Source organism: Haemaphysalis longicornis, unplaced genomic scaffold (genome assembly GCF_048455015.1).
Source record: "Haemaphysalis longicornis isolate Haplotype H1 unplaced genomic scaffold, Haemaphysalis longicornis Haplotype H1 scaffold_1, whole genome shotgun sequence".
Taxonomy (NCBI): domain Eukaryota; kingdom Metazoa; phylum Arthropoda; class Arachnida; order Ixodida; family Ixodidae; genus Haemaphysalis; species Haemaphysalis longicornis.
In genome coordinates, this window is record NW_027526203.1 from 242,651,707 (window position 1) to 242,669,058 (window position 17,352).

General features: G+C 45.0%; 1 protein-coding gene across 1 annotated transcript in view; it reads left to right on the forward strand.

Moving 5' to 3' along the window:
- The window catches only part of LOC144143381 (nose resistant to fluoxetine protein 6-like), a 106,987-nt gene extending 91,034 nt beyond the window's left edge, over window positions 1-15,953 (forward strand). Inside the window, exons 12-15 of the mRNA XM_077675147.1 lie at window positions 6,465-6,585; window positions 9,351-9,537; window positions 11,585-11,727; window positions 15,729-15,953. Coding sequence (XP_077531273.1) covers window positions 6,465-6,585; window positions 9,351-9,537; window positions 11,585-11,727; window positions 15,729-15,914 — 637 coding nt within the window. The 3' untranslated portion in view covers window positions 15,915-15,953. The remainder of the gene's footprint in view (window positions 1-6,464; window positions 6,586-9,350; window positions 9,538-11,584; window positions 11,728-15,728) is intronic.
- Window positions 15,954-17,352: the final 1,399 nt, after the last annotated feature.

Genomic DNA, 17,352 nt, shown 5'->3' on the forward strand with positions numbered 1-17,352 from the left:
GGAAAAGAAGCAGAAACTATGCGACACATAGTGTTAGAATGTGAGGGTATCCATCCAAATGTACATTAAGGGAATATTCGTCTTCCAGAAGCCCTAGTATTTAAGGGTATCACAGAGGAAGTTAACTTCAAGGCTGTCGAGGGGACGAAAAGATGATTAGAATGCTGGTGGACGAAAAGCAGAGAGGGGAGTATTGCCTATGACAGTTACCACCTGTAACAGGAAAAAAAAAGTATTTTGTGCCTAATAACCTAATAAGCTTCTTGTGCCTGCCCTAAGCAGCGCTAGCATAAGACCAAGAGTGTAAAACATGGGTACATTAGTCCTTTTTGGAAGATGACATGTCATCACCCCGCTACAAAGGGAAACCAATAGCAATCATCATCATCATCATGGTCCAAGAAAAGTGTTCCCCAGCTGCTAAATGCATCGCAGCAATTGTTAATCGCCAACGCTATACATTCTACCTTGTCGCGAAGCAGGAGCAGCATATTTGTGGTTTCTGTCGTTGTAGGCATCTTATCGAGGCTCCTCGTCGTCCTCTTGATCTGCTACATCGCCCAAAGCTCTCTCATTGATGTATGCGTCGAACAGTGGAGTCAAAGCATAGATGACGGGTGACTCCCCTAGGGGGTGCCACGCGCTCTCTCTTCGGGTTCTATTCGAATTGGCGTACAATATCCACTTGCACCTTGCATATCTTTGACTTTGTCTCGAGCCTGGAAACATAGCCGCGCATAGCAACAAGGCAAAAAAAAAAAAATCAGCTCGTGGGAAGCACGGTCCATGGAGAAGTCGGGAAGGGAAGCCGCGCCTGCTGTGAGCATTGGGCGCCTTCTTCCTTGATTATGATACAATTTGCTGCACGGCGGGGTGCATCACCTGCATTGCACGGAATGGCCACGACCTGCAATAATGTTTTTGCTGCAAAAGCCGCGCTTCCGCTCCCTCGGTGCCTCCGCAACGTGCAGGTCGTGGCTTGTTAAAATGTGGTTTTAGCAAGTATACCGAATAATACATGTATGACTACTGGAAATGTCGGTGGAGATCCGCTTTCGCGATCGTATTATCCAATTTTCGGCCAAAACGTTATCGTAATAAACGTACGGAAATGCATTATTTCTAAGGGAAGTTGGCCGGGAACGAAAATAAAAACGTATTAGGCCGAAAAACGCAATATGCCGAATCGTATCAACGAGATTCCATAGCTTATTTGGGGGACGTTTACGTTAAAAGTGGTGTCAGTATGAATTAATTCGAATTAACCAAACTTGCCTTTTGTCTGCATGGCCCCTGTAAGGGTGGAATCTTTCATACACGCGGCACTCAACACTCTGAGCGTTCTCAACCCGCAATGGCGGAAGAAGCGACATCATTTGGAACCGCCGTGGACTTTAGAGTAGGGGTGTGCGAATATACGAAAATTTCGAAGATTACACGAGTAATAAATATGTTATATTCGTATTCGCTTCGAAAACAATGTATTCGAATTATTTCGAATATTCGAAAGGGTTCGAATATTCGGCTATTATCGAATATTTGGATTGTTAAGACGACGCAGCTTTTAACTTCGAAAAAAATGACCAAAACATCGCTTTTTTTAAAAGCCACATATTCGGCTTCTATGTGTTTTCTATCCTGTGCGTTTGCAAAGTGTTTACGCCGAAAACCGTCGCAGAGTGAGATAAAAAATACTTGTGCAGCTGCGGTGAGAAAATGTCAGCTTAAAAGGGCGAAAAAGAAAAAAACGACAATTTTCGGAGCGCTGTATCTCCGCAACGGTGCAACCGGACGCGGCCATTTTGGTACCATTGGATCGGCCGAGCGATCGTCTTTCCGGTCCTGACCGCCTATTTTATCTTCATTTATTCACAAACGCACGAATGACAGAAAAAGAACCACGCACAAACGGTTTCTCAAAAGTTCTTTTTTGCCCCCTACGTCTCTTGTTCCAGTGATTTCTTCGTGACCGCTAGGTCTATTTTTGATTCCGTTCTTTGCGTAACGTTCCTTGATAAACAGCTGAGGTCGTAACACTCTTGGTTTTTCTGGTTTACTTTTTGTGAATTTTTATACAAAGTGTCGTTCTTGGTCTATATGCCTGTTGTACATTCACTTCTGAAAAACTGAAAACTAAAAAAAAGAGTTATAACGAAAAAATCTAAGGCTCTCGCGAACTCGCCCATTCATTTGGGAGTGCAAAGCACTTTGAAAGAGTTTTATATTATGTTTTGTAGGCCACTCAAGCTCAGTACAAAGTCAACAGAAATAAATTTTATAAATAGCGAAGTTCTTAAAATATTACTTTGAAATTTTTTATGGTGTTATCACAGAAGAATTTCCAGTTGCATTGCTAATTTTTATCGAAATTCTCAGAACATCAACGAGTTGATTTCGAAAGCCACGTCCCCTAATTATTCGATATTCGATTCGATATTCGAAGCTAGATATTCGTATTCGATTCGTATTCGAAAAATTCGATATTCGCACACCCCTACTTTAGAGAGTTTGGAGTGTCAGCTTGCCATCCGGGCATTCGCTCGAAGAGATTTACACCACTGGCATAAACGAGGATGTTAGCACTTGAGCACTTCGACCGTTTGTACGGAGGATGTGTCCACGTGTTTGCTGACGGCTGTGTCGACCGAGAATTAAATAGGAGCGCAGCGGCCTTTATGATTCCCGGAATAAACGTTTCTTGGGAGGCTCGCATTGACCATTTCACGTCAGCCACAAAGGTGGAGTGCGTAGCAACTGGAGCAGCCTTGAAAAAGATTAAATCGCTTCGGGTTCGGCGTGCGGTAATTCTAACGGATTCCAAGTCAGCCCTACAACTTTTACAGCTTGGATTTCCGTACACAGAACTTGGCAACGCTCTCTACATCTACTTAAGCAGCAAAATGAAAACGGCGTTAGCGTTCGCTTCCAGCTGGTTCCTTCCCACGTAGGAGTGCTGGGAAACGAAGCCGCGGAGAAGTTGGTTAGTGAAGCGATATCGTGCACCGTAACGATCCGAGAGAACGCCCTCCCCCGAAACATCCCCCACCCCCCTTATGGGTGAAATATTCAATTTACTAAAATAATTGAAAGATCGCCCACCCCGTAAAGTCGATAGCTGTAGCGCCAATGAGCCGATGAGTGAACAAATTAAACGCGAATCATCTATTCACGTGCTGAAATGGTCACTTATTTGTCCTTTCCGCACTTGACCTTAAAGTTCGCCCATCTCGGATTTATTCTTGATATCTCCGCAGTTTCTTTTTTTCTTTTTTTTTTGCGGTACGGCCACGTTTTTATAGTTTTTCTCATCCGATCCGAAATTTCGCCCATTCCGTATTTTTCACTTGACATAACTGTACTTTGGGTGGGCGTTCTTTCGGAACTTTACGGCACTCTTTTCTGAAAGTGGCTCCAGATGAACGGGGGAATTTAAGAACCATCATTAAAGAACATTTCCGATCTCTTTGACGACCACAACACGAACCTTGCGTCACCAAAGGAATGAAGAGGACCCAGGCATCCTTACTGTTCCGCATCCGCACCAACTCAGCGCGGCCCTCAGTATGGCTTCATAAGCTGAACCTTATCTCCTCACCGGTGCGCCCAACGTGTGTTGTAACAGGTGACGACGGACATGTTTTTATGGACTGCCAAGGGCACGTGACTGAACGGTCAGCTTTGTTTAAAGAACTTCGAAGGAGAGCCACTCCGCGTGCCTCTTTGGACGACGTCATTTTCCCTAAAGGCCATTGGAACACAAGGAGAGACATTTTGCGCCTGATCGTAGGGTTTTTGAGGTACACAAGCCTCAGTAACTCCTGGTGATTACGCGTGCATAGCGGTAGAAAGGTGGTGATCGAGGGAGCAACTGCCAGCATACAACGCAAGGCTAAACCACCACTATCAGAGACCTATCTTCTAATGCCCAGCATTCTTAAGTCGATCGTCTTCATTGTAAATGTTATAGCGAGATGTGGTTTGAGTAGCCAAATACGTTAGGTTAATTTTATGTTTCAAGATATTTTATTGTTTATTTGGCGATTATGTACTTTTACGTTGTTATAGCAATTGACTGCCTTAACTACGCCAATTGTGTATTTTTTTGCAGATGCAAGGCGTCGTGCATGGTTTTCACGATATTTTATCTATGTTCCCGTCGTTCTTTTCCGAGAGTTTTTATGTTGGTGTTCATTTTTTAGGACGCTGTTTAGGATGCATATTTATCATTTCCTTAGTTGATTTAATTCATCCTTAAAAAGTTTGTACTGTTTTGTTTGTGGTTAGACGATCAAAATTCCGTTTTACCAATTATCGCCATTTGCGCTATCATACGATTAAATGTGTTACTCTAGCCAGTTATAAATTTTAGTTCAAATTGAAGGCGTTGCATGCATCGTCCCTTTTCGCGTTTTTTTCGTGTTTCTGTCGTTATTTCTCGGGCATTTTTGCTTTTGTGTTTGTTTTCTGGAGAGATGCACAAGATGCATTTTCTTTGTTTTTCGTTAGTTAATTTTTGTAAAATTTTTATTTGTTCTATTTTTGGCATCTTCTTGCTTTTTCAAAATGCTCTCCGACCAATTATATTCATTTATGCTGCTATTAAGACCAAACGTGCTGGTTCCCCCAAAAAAACAACATATGCATTTTTGTACAAATACAGGGCGGCTCACGTTTGGCCCATATAACCGATTTTTTATTCATGTTTCCAGCATCGGTTTTCGAGATTTTTTATCTTAGTCTTTGTTTTTGGAGAAAATGTATGCGATGGATATTGTTGGTTCGGTTAATTTATTTTTTAACATTTTTCTAATAAGAAATTACTAGTATGGTCTGGTCCAAATAAAGTTTACTCTTCCTCATCCACTACTTCTTGTCATTTTTTGGTTTCCCAAAATAACGTCAGACGAATTATCTGTATTTACGCTATTATAAGAAATAAATGTGTTTGTTCCGCCGATTACGCATTTTTGTGTGAATGCAAGGCGTCACACAGTTCGTTCGTTTTCGCGATTTTATCGCCGTCATGGGTGTGGGGCACTCGGCAGACGGCTACGTATTTAAAGAGCTGGATTATACAGCTGTTTTAGATGTTCTCAGTGCTGGTTCAAAACTTTAAACAACGAGACAGAAATATTAGGCTGTCACTTCAAATATTTGTGCACAACAGATGCGTCTTTCTGTTGATAAATAATTGAGCCAGAAACCTGAGGTATTAGTAAACACCTTGAAAGAAAACTTAGGTCAGCCGAAGCAGCCATGGAAAGAAGGATGTTAGCAGAGAAATAGAGAATAAATGTTTATTTATCAAGCACAGGCTGATGTTATGGGCCTCCATTCATGAAAGGCAGCCCAAATGCGGGATTCCTTGGCTTCGACAGGCTGTTCTCGCTCGGGACACCAGGTTGAGCTGGGTATCCGGGTCTGGGCTGGTGAGGGAAGCGCTCCACTGCTCGAAGGAGGGATTCGAGAGTGGAGGAAAATCCACGAAAGACCCTTAGGAATAGCGCCATGATTCAAGATTAGATTCAGGAAGCACAGGCTAGCGGGGGTTGGAAGAATGAGGACGACGGGTTGATTCTGCAGTGGGCACAATAGGCCAATGATCCTTATAATCACGTTAGTGTGTCTGCTTTGACGTGGCATGACACATTTACAGGACTCGTATAAAGAGACATGGCAATACTAGTAGGCTGTATTGCATCCCAAGATTTGTCAAACAACAGCCCCCCAATGTATTTTGTAAAACAACTTTATTTTACGGAAATCTTCTTTTCGATGAAATTTTCGACGAAACACACTGCATCTGCTGCAGACAAAAGAATACCCAAATCATACCACTCAGGAAAAGGCATCAGGTCTCCTAAAATTACTCTTCTTAGCCTACACACTGGTTGGGCTCTCTTTTATAAGCGGTAGCGTTCAAACAGCGTACAATGCGCCGTTCATAAGCCAGGGCAACGACCATTGTACCTCGATCACCCCGGCACCCGCCAGGCAAATTCCTGACGGTCCGGTGAGCGATGAATCTGTCGTGCAATTACCAGCTTCACTGGAAAATCCAAATGAGAGAATAAAGTAAAATGGCGAGAAAAACCACCACATTGGGGGTGGATCGAGCTCCACGAGCTTACTTGAGCCCTGTAAATCCGGGCTCAAAACCACTGCAGGTACTTCTTTCCCCCTAATTTCGAATACCAACTTTGGTGAGAATGGCCAGAGCGTGAGTTTTAGCCCAACGCATTGCTTCAGTCTTAGTGACCCAGTGGTTGTTTTTGCTTTACACAACACAATGTCGTAAAGCCAACGATTACAGAGCGTTATAACTTGTTTTGTAACCTTTTGCGGTTATCTGTTACGGTCATGAAGACATTTGATGTGATTTAGTGCTGCGACTGACCTGGCAAATGCTGTTCTCTTGCTCTTACCAAAATTATTTCTCGTTCCCCGCCTCTTCGCATCTGCAGCCTCAGCCTGTCCTACCTGGAGCTCATCTACTTCAGGCCATTCACTCACGTTGCGTCCTACGTGGCGGGCATCATCGCTGGGTACCTGTCCTTCCACCATGCCTCGGTGCCCATGAGCCGTGTAAGAGCCCCTTCTGCAAGTCGCCATCGAGATACATCTTTTTGGCTTGACAGTTTCTTTTATTGCATTTGAAAAAAATAACAACCCGTGGATTTATTGCACTCACAGACATTTTTTTTTGTTTGGCGCAAAAGGTCCTCTGCGCATTTCTAACGATAAAAGGAGGAAGGGCAAAGTTCATAGAACACGTAAAAAAAGCCGCTACCATGCAAATTGAAGGAAGGAATATAAATAACGCTAAAGAACAACAATTGCGGACGGTTTGGCAGCGTCACTCCTTAAATATATTGCGAATGCAAGATAAATTTTTGCTTGTAAAGAGCTGTCATATAACCAACCCAAATTGAGCCCTATGACATGCCAAGTGAAGTCATACTCATTGTACCTAGAGCTGCGAGTAACGGTGGACGAAGTTCAACCTTAAAGCGTGACATTAGGCCTAATATCACGGAATGTTTATCAAGCTAGGCGCCATGAATGAGGCAGGCTAATAGTGCTTTGGCTCTAAAATAATCGCAGTATGAAGAGGGCAGAGGTAAAAGATGACGGAAGGAGAATGCACTGCAAAAAAACGGTCACAAATACGAGCCGTGATCACATGAAGAACGTTCGTTCCGTGTCACGTAGACCGGCCACAAAGGCGGCAGACGTTGCACTTATTGTGATAAACGCACACCCCAGCCAAAACGAGCAAGAGTTCATTGGCCAGGTACGTGTGGTTTGCGCTGACGACCTGCCTGGTGGGACAGACAGACCATTGAACGTGGATCAGTGAGCGTTAATCCAGCTCCCAATGGCTGAAGGGTGTTGACCAATCGATTTTCATTGCACAATACAGGATCTCCATAGTGATAAATGTGTGCCTGTCCAGTCTCATATTGCTGCGAAGGCGAATACATCACTAAAATAAAGTCTCCAGTAATGTGCGAAGACCATCTTAGTAGGTAGTACTCGCTAGGGTATAAGTTGGCTGAGTCGTTTGAGATTGTTCAAGCAATTGTTAAGAAAGAACTGAAGTATGGAAAGGTGTGTTCACTATGATGCCACAGATGCTGGCCAAGCATCATAAAATGACGCATCAATTGGAGTTTGCCGTACTTGCTTCTGTACGAGGCAGATTATGGATGCATTTCTGCCGAACACTCATCCGAGTGACCAAGCCTTGTGTCACCACTCAAGCCCTCCATGAAAAGATCAAGCATGTAATGCAGACACTCCGGGTCACTAAAACATAAACACGCTTTCGCCGGCAAACTGTTCCTTGCGTAAATTTTGACCATGAAGGCTTTTTTCGCGCAATGTGTATGGTGCCTTCCGAAGCAGAGGAACACGCTTAGAGAAGCATTCGGCGACTTCTTAGTAAACGTGTTGTCACTTGCTTTCGTTTATATTGCTTTATTTAGTTGCGACACGTCTGTTAATATACTTTTTCATCGCTTTATAAACACGTACGAACCGGTTTCATTCTACCAGGGTTCATATGTTAGTGGGTAGGGTAGTTCAGACATATTCATATGAGTAGTAGTTGGTTCTGCGGCGTCGGTCACTGATTGCTGTAGAAGTTTTACATGGCATGTATGAACATATGCGACATATTTTAATACAATTCGTAGTTTAGACGATGTCATTTAACGAACTTCTCGCTTTGGTCGTGTGGACTCGTCCGTGTAGTGCGTTGTGGAGAAAGAGACTAACGGCAGTTTTTAAGACAGTAACAGATACGGCCCTGTTCACACTACAAAAGATAAAGATGGCCGCAATCCTTTCAAAACTATTTACGCAATAATTACGTGAATAAATATGTAATTTTGGTGCATAAAAGAACTGCTTTTCGGGGAAAGAAGAGGGGTAAAGCCTCACAAAGTTGGATTCGACCTGGATGCACAACTAAAGAAGTGGAAATTGAATATGATGAATGGTATATCGCACCCTGATATCCACGGGACACATGGGATATGACGCGCCTTGCAGCACTCAGGGGAAATTAGGAAAAAAGAGAGAGGAGGAGACAGCTGACCATTTTGTAGAAACGTAGAGATATTTGCTGGTGTATTTAATCGCCCACAAGCTGCTCAACAATGCGAAAGGTCAATGTACAGAAATGAGCAGGGAGAGAGGGTAGGCAATGAAAATAAGAAGTTGTAGGGCATTCATAATAGATTCATAGCAGTGCAATCACTTCATCGTCATCGTAATACCCATGCAAGTATTCTCGGCCAGATGAGCGTAAAAAAAAAGCTGCATTTGAACTTAGAGGGCCAATGGCCCTGAAAATTCCTGTAAATGCTTGAAAGATAATAATTGGCAAAGTTAACACTAGTTATTGTTCGAACAGTGAAAATTTTGTTTATTTCCGTCCACATTAGCTTATTTCGTGGCATTTTAAATTGGGACATGGCCAGTGCATTTTTGTTTGTGTTGAAATGCACAATCCTTACCCAGCGCTTACTCGAGGTAAATAATTTAAAATACGGGAGAGCTTGGCTTCGCAAAAGCATGCAGCTGATTGTCGGCTATGGCTTGAAAGCAAACAGCGGCAACACGCAAATTCTGCCGGTGCACCCGCGTAGGGTCTACCACATTATTCTTTTCACGTCGGGGCCTTTTGTAACCCTGTCGAATCGATGCTAAATTGACCATTGGCCAGGAAAGACAAATTTTGATGGAACTCGTTTGCGATTTAGGGGAACTGAGATGTGCTATGTTACCCTAACCTCACGGCGTTTACAAATTTCTTTTAACAAATCTTTGTGGGTGTTTTTCAGTGGGTGCAGGGTGCGGGTTGGCTGGTGTCACTGGCTCTCACCTCACTCGTGATGTTTGCCACGGTGCCTTGGAACCGGGGTCGACTTCCTGGTCCAACGGTTACCATGCTCTACGGTGGCTTCCACAGATTCCTTTGGTCTCTGGGGCTGGTCTGGCCATGCTACGCCTGCGCCACTGGAAGAGGAGGTGTGTCACAGCTACACTCCGTTGTCCAAACACGTAGTACAATACACAATTCACAAAAGAACGCCTGTAATCAGTTGTTGCTCACATGTGCCTTTTCTACGTAATACTTTATGTCGAAGAAACGGAAATAATGACGTGCCACCACGGGCTAGCGTGCACGACCTCGTCGCAATAGCCGTTTCAACAGGTGTGCGGTGTTGTGTTGTGGCGAGAACCACAGGTATACGCCTAGTTCTGTATTCATTAGACATCATTCACGGCTTTCTGAGAGTGAAACATGAACAAGCGATGTGAAAGCACTGTAAGCAATCCTTGATGTACATTCGCTTTCGCTCCTACCGAAGGGAGAGACAGAATAAACTTGCGGTGAGTTGATCTTTCGCCTACCTAAGTGAACAAAATATACAGGGTGTTTCAGCGAACACTTTCAAAAATTCTTAAAAATCGGCTCTTCGAGAAAAAAAGAAACCCTCTTCAGAAGGAGACTGCTAGCTGCGGCGGACGCCAGGTTGTTAAGGGCGTGCACATTAGTTAGGTGGGTAATCAAATTCTACTAATTAACTTCTTAATTAGCGGAGTTTGGTGGCTATTGTAAATGGCGATTTTGTAGCCCCGAAGAAGACGATTTCACATCATATTTTAAAACAACGAAAAAGTCGGTGTTTAAAGCCCTGTAACGCGAGGAAACCTGCCGTTGTTTTTCGCTCAAAAACGAAACTCGGCGCTCGAGGAGCGCTAAAAGTCTTAAGCGAACGCAACATCCGCTGGTGACGTGTTTCAATGAATGTGGCGGCCAATTCGAAATGTAAGTGCAATTTTCCCTAGATAGGAAGCCTCATCATGCCGCCACAGCCGCGAAAGCCTTCCTCGCCCAGCCAACAAACCTTTCCTTTGTCTGATGCGCTTTCTAACACGCAGCGATTATAAACGAAAAGCAGATAAACCTAACGAAAAAGAAAAAAAAAATAAACGGATCTTGACGTTTGACATTTTTTACGTCTGGTAGCCACTTCAGATGTGGTTAAGACAATAAAAAAAAGCAAAACTGTCGCCAACGCCCACTAGGGCTCCTGAAAGGGCGACCGCGCAGTGGGCGATGACTAGCCTTGTTCTTGCGCCTACCAATGAAAGAAAAGATAACGCTAGCCGTGGTAGGTGAGCGTTGATCATTGAAAAAATACAGCAGGCGATGGCGTTGATATCAGCTGATTCCCTAGCGTGGGGAATCACCAGAGCCTTCTTGAATTTGGCGACACAGTCACTGCAACACGTCATCAGCGGATGTTGCGTTTTCACTACACTTCTGGCGCACCATGTGCGCTGCGTTTCGGTTTCATGCGGGAAAAATACTTGATTTTTGCGGGCTGCTGGGCTCTACAGAGTGTCTTTTTCGTTGCTTTAAAAACTGATCAGTTATCGTCGTCTCCGTGGCTACAAACTCGCCATTGGCAATAACCGCCAAACTTCGCTAATTAAAAAGTTCATTAGACAATTTTAGTTAATTAACTATGTAATTCGCATGTTTCTTGTAACTGCTGAAGTCCGCCGAACCTGGAAGCTTGTTTCTTAAGAGAATTTTTAATTTTCTTGAAAAGTTTACCTTCAGGAATTTTTTAAAGTGTTCAGTGAAACACCCTGTATAAATGTACTGTGGGAAACATTTCCTAATATTAGAAGCGTTTAGCCGTCATCAGGTGAATGGCTTTTCAGGACACCTCGACGGTCGTGAGCGATAGCTGATGGACATTAGCGACAGGTAATGGATGCAAGCCAGACCCGACGCAGGAGTAATAATCGATAAATGTTATCTTGAAGCACTGGTGATGGTGCTACTCGGCTTCTTCCACCTGCCTGAAAACGTGCACGTGCGCGTGCAGCCTTATAAGGGTACAAAAAATCTTGCACATATCTTTTAAAACACACGGTGGTCAGGCCTCAGAACAGCAAATTTATCTTTCATATTAGTGCACATATGTTTCGTGGAATTAAGCGACAATCTCTCTGCTAGCAAGGTTTGGTGGGCTTTTATTTCTACTTGCACTCCCAGGTTGGCTCAACGGATTCATGTCGTGGAAAGCATTCCGGCCTCTATCGAGACTGACCTTTTGTATCTACCTTACACACGTTCCCATCTACTACCTTCGCTCCGGAAACATCAAGACGAACTTCGACCTGAGCGAGTTTTTCCAGGTATGCCGTTCAGCAACCATATACAGCATTTCTGGACGTTGGTGAAGCAGGACGACTGCCAACGGCATCGGCCCGAACCTGACGGGTGTCAAAGGAAAAAGACGTTTTTAATGCGAAAGCATTATTTGGCTCGGTAGGTCGAAAATCCAACGTAATCGAAAGGATGCCGGTAAATGAGCGCAATGAGAAGAAGGAAATACAGTTCAACGAAACGGGTCAAATTCGGTCTGGACGGGAATCGAATTGAAAGCCCCCGGACCCAGAGGCAAGGCGGCATCCCTAACGCAACTAGAGCTCCATTGATCCAGCTGAATAAAGGGGGATCGAGTGAATGCGTCGTGGTCTTCTACTTTACTGTGTACTAGCAAAATGAATAATAATTTTGGCTCCTTTTAAGTAAGAGATCGAGGGCTCAAAGTAACTTTTTGTGTTTTGTTTTTACGAGTAGCAATAAAATTGCAATTCTGAATTTGGTGTGGCAGCATCACAAGGGGGCACTACAAGGCTCTTCGTCACAAATAACCCGATGCGCTGCGTCCTTCTATACTCCTTTTAGAGAGAAAAATGACTGATGTATATTCATTACCCCGCTGATCGAGCTCTAGTTTGAGGCATGGGTGAATCGGCGGGTTCTGTTTAACTTTGTATTATCAGGCGAAGCATTTTGCTGTCATTACTGCATCAGAGAACCGGAATTCACGGCCTTCTTTTTTCAGTGGTCACGGCACAAATCGTGTGTAACACTCAGCAGAAAACAGCGTGCAGACGGCGGCGGCCCTGAAAGTGATAATGCAAAATACAGTTGGCGAGTTACATTAAAACAGGGAACGCAATTATGTTACCAAGAACGATGAAAGGAAGTAAACAGATAGAGCAAAATATATTCGGTGATGATATTCCTTCCAGTAAATGCCATAGCTCGCATTTGAGTCAACGTTACTGGACGGCCTCACGATATAACTATAATTTCGACTGAAAAAATGCGTGTTCCGCCAGCACGGACTTCAATCTTTATTTGTAAAATATATATCAAGTGTTTAGATATCTTTTGTGAGCCATATTAGATATATATTGGTGGTAATCTTTGTTGTAAGCTACGCGTCAATTTATACGATGTTTTGTGGGAGCTCTCCTAGTTGACTGCTTGCGTTTCACTTACGAAAAAAACAAACGAAAACATCACGAATGCACGGAAAATTCACAAAGTCTAGAAAGGCCCCGAATGTCTTAAAGGTATTAGTGTTTTTTGAACATTAATGAAGCTCGCATCGGTGGCAAGCGGGCTTCCTTCACGTTTCAATATCCCCAGCATCAAAAGGCCCCTCAGGCCCCATTTCTGAAGCGTCATTCTGGAACACACGTGGTGAGTTCCTAAAGAGCGCTAGGAAAGATCATTTCAAAGCAACTGCCCGGAAACCAGCTGGAAAATTGTACGTTATGGGAGCGGAGAAGCATTCTGAATTTCGCAGTGCATGGGCCGTGCGGTGTTATGGGATGGCCACGCTCGTACAATGTTGGCTCGTGCGAGCCCTGCCGCGGCCAGCTGCGTGGTGTTTCATCTCCTCCCAAGAAAGAATTCAAAGTGCTTCTTGTGAGCTGTGCATGCGAAAGCGTGGATGTTCCACTGAACGGCGCTGAGTTTCCCATTGAACGCCGCCTGTCGATCTGCTCCACGCAGAACGTCGTGGCTCGCTGGTTACTGGTGCACCACTGGCCTAGAGGATCTGAAGTGGCCGGAATGCGAAGCTCGGCGCGACGAGCTCCCAGATAAAACCGGTTTAACGAGATATTTGATCTAGAGTAGCGGCAGCCGAACAGTGGCAGCCGCCGCCGCCGCTGCATTTTCCGCTTTCCCCATGTGCTCTGCTAATGACCAGACGTAGCTTCCACGGAGGTGGTGCTCTTTTAGGGGTGAAGCCCCTTAGGGGTTCGGGCTGTCGGCGTCTCCTGTTGTCGTCGTCGTTTCATGTAGTCTCGGTACTAAGACACCGGGACACTCTTTTTCCAACGCCTCGCGCTAGAACAGAACGCACACTAAAAGACCACACCGGGGCACTCGTTTTCCAACGGCTCGCGCTAGAACGCTTCGTGCTTCAAAGACACGGGACTTTTACAGCAAGGCTGTATGCGTGCACTCCCCCTCCAAACGGTTTCATCTCCCTGGGAAAAAACGCCAAGGCGCCAAGAACAGACTTATACACTGCATGTTTCGCCCCTCCCCAGGTTTCCCGTTAGTGGAGATGTTTTCCTGAGATGCAAGGCGTAGTGCAGAGGTGGTCCGTTGACGCAGTTTTTTTCTTCGTGTTTTATTTCTTCAGCACGCGTAGTAAAGCCACGTGACGCATCGAATCCGATGGAAATTCGGGTGCTATTTCGTTGCTGCAGACAACCCCGTCGTGTTCGCTCAATGGCTCATGTAATACTCTCGTATAGTAAGGAGACAGAAGGCTCCGTACCAGTCTGCAGCAGCTCCAATGGTCGCTTGCCTTGCTTAGCCCAAAGGTGATTTGACAAACCAGGGCAGCCGTGATGATGATTATGTACGGATGTTGATTACCATGGGCATGTACAGAATAAGTGATTTAGCCACCAATGTATGGTGAATGTGCACAGAATATCGGAGTCCTACGGCGCAACAATTACCAATATTCTTTACTGTGCGAACATACGCTTCCAATACCGATTTGTCCGATTACCAGATACAAAAGCTACAAATACATATTACAGTGTTGCTCGGAATTTAAATTTTGGCGCAATTTTTCGCCTCCACAGTCCTCATCATGTCAATTTCGCAGGGTTGGGAAGCAGCACTATAAAAAGATTGAGTGCAAGCTTCCTGTTGCAGAAACTGAAGAAGAAAAAACGCTACGACTGGTTCGTCATAGAGGCATTTGGATTTGCGGGGCTGCAGCGTAGGCAGCGCTTGTGCTGGAACGCAATAGCAGAGTTCGATTGATTGATTCTTAAAAAAGCGTTTCCTGCGCAAAACGCCGAAATAAAGGCTAGTAATGCCGAACTAGAGCAGCGCCAACAGTAATAACATGTAAGGCCGGGTTCAGACTGTTGCCAGAATTGTCGTAAGATATTTAAACCATGACGTCATTTCACGTTTAGGCCAACCGAACTGCGTGACGCGCCGTTTTTTACGTCCATGGATCACGATATGGCTTTTGCTTCGGTAGTCTGAACATTTCGACAGAGCGGCGTTGCCTTGTCTTGGGCTATTATCGCCGCGCTGCTTTCACCCCCAACGCGAATACTCAAGGGGGGAGGGGGGGGGGAATATACGCTGAATTGGAAATAAAGAAAACACTTTAAGAATAAATGATGTGTACGAATTCAGGAGACACGCAAAAATGGTGTTACGAAATTTCGGGAAAACACTAACACAAAGTTTTTGCTGCCAACGAAGAAAAAAAAATGAAGGTTTCTCGAAGCACTAAACCATTCGCCCCCATCCTCCGTTACCCCCTAAAAATAACTTTTGCCCTTATCTGGATATCGGGAAGTTCTGGTTTTATGATGAAGAATCTGGACGTTAAAAACCGAATCCACAAATAAGAATAACCCTTGAATGCGCGCTGGTTATTACTGCAGGCCATTGATATATCCTGCGCAGTAGGTTAACTTATTTATTCAGTGGAGAAGTTAGTAGCCAATATACCCCCGGATACTCCATTTCACTGAATTAAGGGTCATCAACCCAGTTGAAAATTTACAAGTTTACGACAAAAATGTTTCTGAGGTCCGGTTGATGTCCATGGAATGTCTTCAGTGTGCACTGAATGACCAACAGCAATGCGGAACCTGTCCTCAGGCAACAGATAAACCTTTGCATGCAATTGCCTTATAGTTTATAACGTGGCGTATGTTGGCGTGTTATCAGACAACTGTCGTCTCAGTGCACCGTTCCTACACGCAGCATGTTTCTTGGTATTATATCCTTTTTGTAATCACCTTGTACCTACTTTTTTTCCCCTGTCCCACATCCGACTGGGCAGCTAAGTGCCGCGCTGGCCGTGTTCTGGTTCAGCGTCGTCTTCGGACTAGTACTGCATTTGTGCGTGGAGGCGCCAGTGTCGCATCTGCAAAAGTTCCTCTTCGAGCCCCCTCCGAAGGCCGCCAGCGTTCGGGCAGACGCCAAGCCATCCGCATGCGAGAACGGGGAACAGCGCTCCAGGCTCTGATTGGTGCGCAGCTATAGAATAAAGGAAGAATATTTTGGATTGTTTTTGCGGTCTCCCTTTCTCTGCCTTAATTTGACATGATTCTCGGAAGTATATTAAAACACTTTGGGCGACAAAGCGAATGCCCTCTCTCTTGTATAGTTCCTGATTCCGGTGGCAGAACTTCACGGACATGCTGTGCGGACGAGTGGGTATGTATAACGTTGCTCCACTGAAAAAGAGTTGATAACCATGAGAAGTCGTCGAATAAATAAATGAATTCAGTCACATGAAGTGGAAGCGTGACGCGGTAGTCCCCATTCAGCTTGGTTTCAAGTATTCTGTTTAAAGAAAACAATTCCTGCTTTTGCTAAGGAAGCGTTCAAACCAAAGCAAGAAGAAAAACAAGAAAACAAGAAAGATCTTCTTATCAGGTCATGCCTTAAGTACCTGCTGCGCGAAATTCCACGTTCCATTTTTCTGAATTCTAGGCGCTATGACAGTTTCAAGCGTTGCGTAATTGGGCGAAATTTGAATAAACACAAAACGAGTAAAGGTTAAAAGCATAACTCCTGCAGAAATATCTTAGCTTTACTTGACCTTCCCAAGGTCGTTGAAATAAGGAAACACTGCCATTGGTCACTGAATTGATTGATTGTGGGGTTTCAAGCGCCGAAGCCTCACCTGGGCTATGAGGCGCGCCGTAGTGGAGGAGAGTTAGAATAGGGTTTTAGAGAGAGTTTGAGGGAGAGTTTAAGGTTATAAAGTTTTAGAATAGGCGGCCCCAACGCTCTGGGGTCCCCAAGCGTCTTGGGGCGCTGTACTGCGCATGCGCAGAACCCATGCCATCCTTGGGGTTTTGGGTTTGCGTTTTGCGCGCACGCTATTTTGCCGAAATAGCGGGCGCCCCAATGCTGGAGTTTGCGTTCTTGCGTCACTCTCGCAGCCAGCGAGATTGCGCGTGACCATGGCTGAAGCGAAACCTGCGGCTCGTTTCCCGATCCACCCGATCTACTACGACGATCGCTGAGCTGAATTTGTAGATTCCGCATGTCGTTCGCAAATAATGGATAAAGCAGGCAGTCTTGAAGCGTTTTCTGCCCTAGGAAAGTACGCGCACACGCCGGCCGCACCTGCCCGCTCGGCCCGCTAAGCCGCTCGAACTCTTCCAATCAATCTGATCGCAGAAAAAAAGTTCCACATGCGAGAAAGTAGATGTTAGTGTGGTGAAAAATTGTGCTAGGGATTGTTATAAGCGCTGGTTTTAAAAGTGGCGATCAGATTTCTGCCGCGATGCTAACTAAGCCTACGCCACACCGTGGTCTACGCTGACCAGCCGCGGAGGTTCGGCGGTCCGACCGGGCCGCGTGGCGCGAGGTGCGACGAGCGGCCGATGGGTGGCGTTACCTGCGCCGCAGCATCGAAACAGGCTACGGCAGATGTCTTCGTCACCGATCGC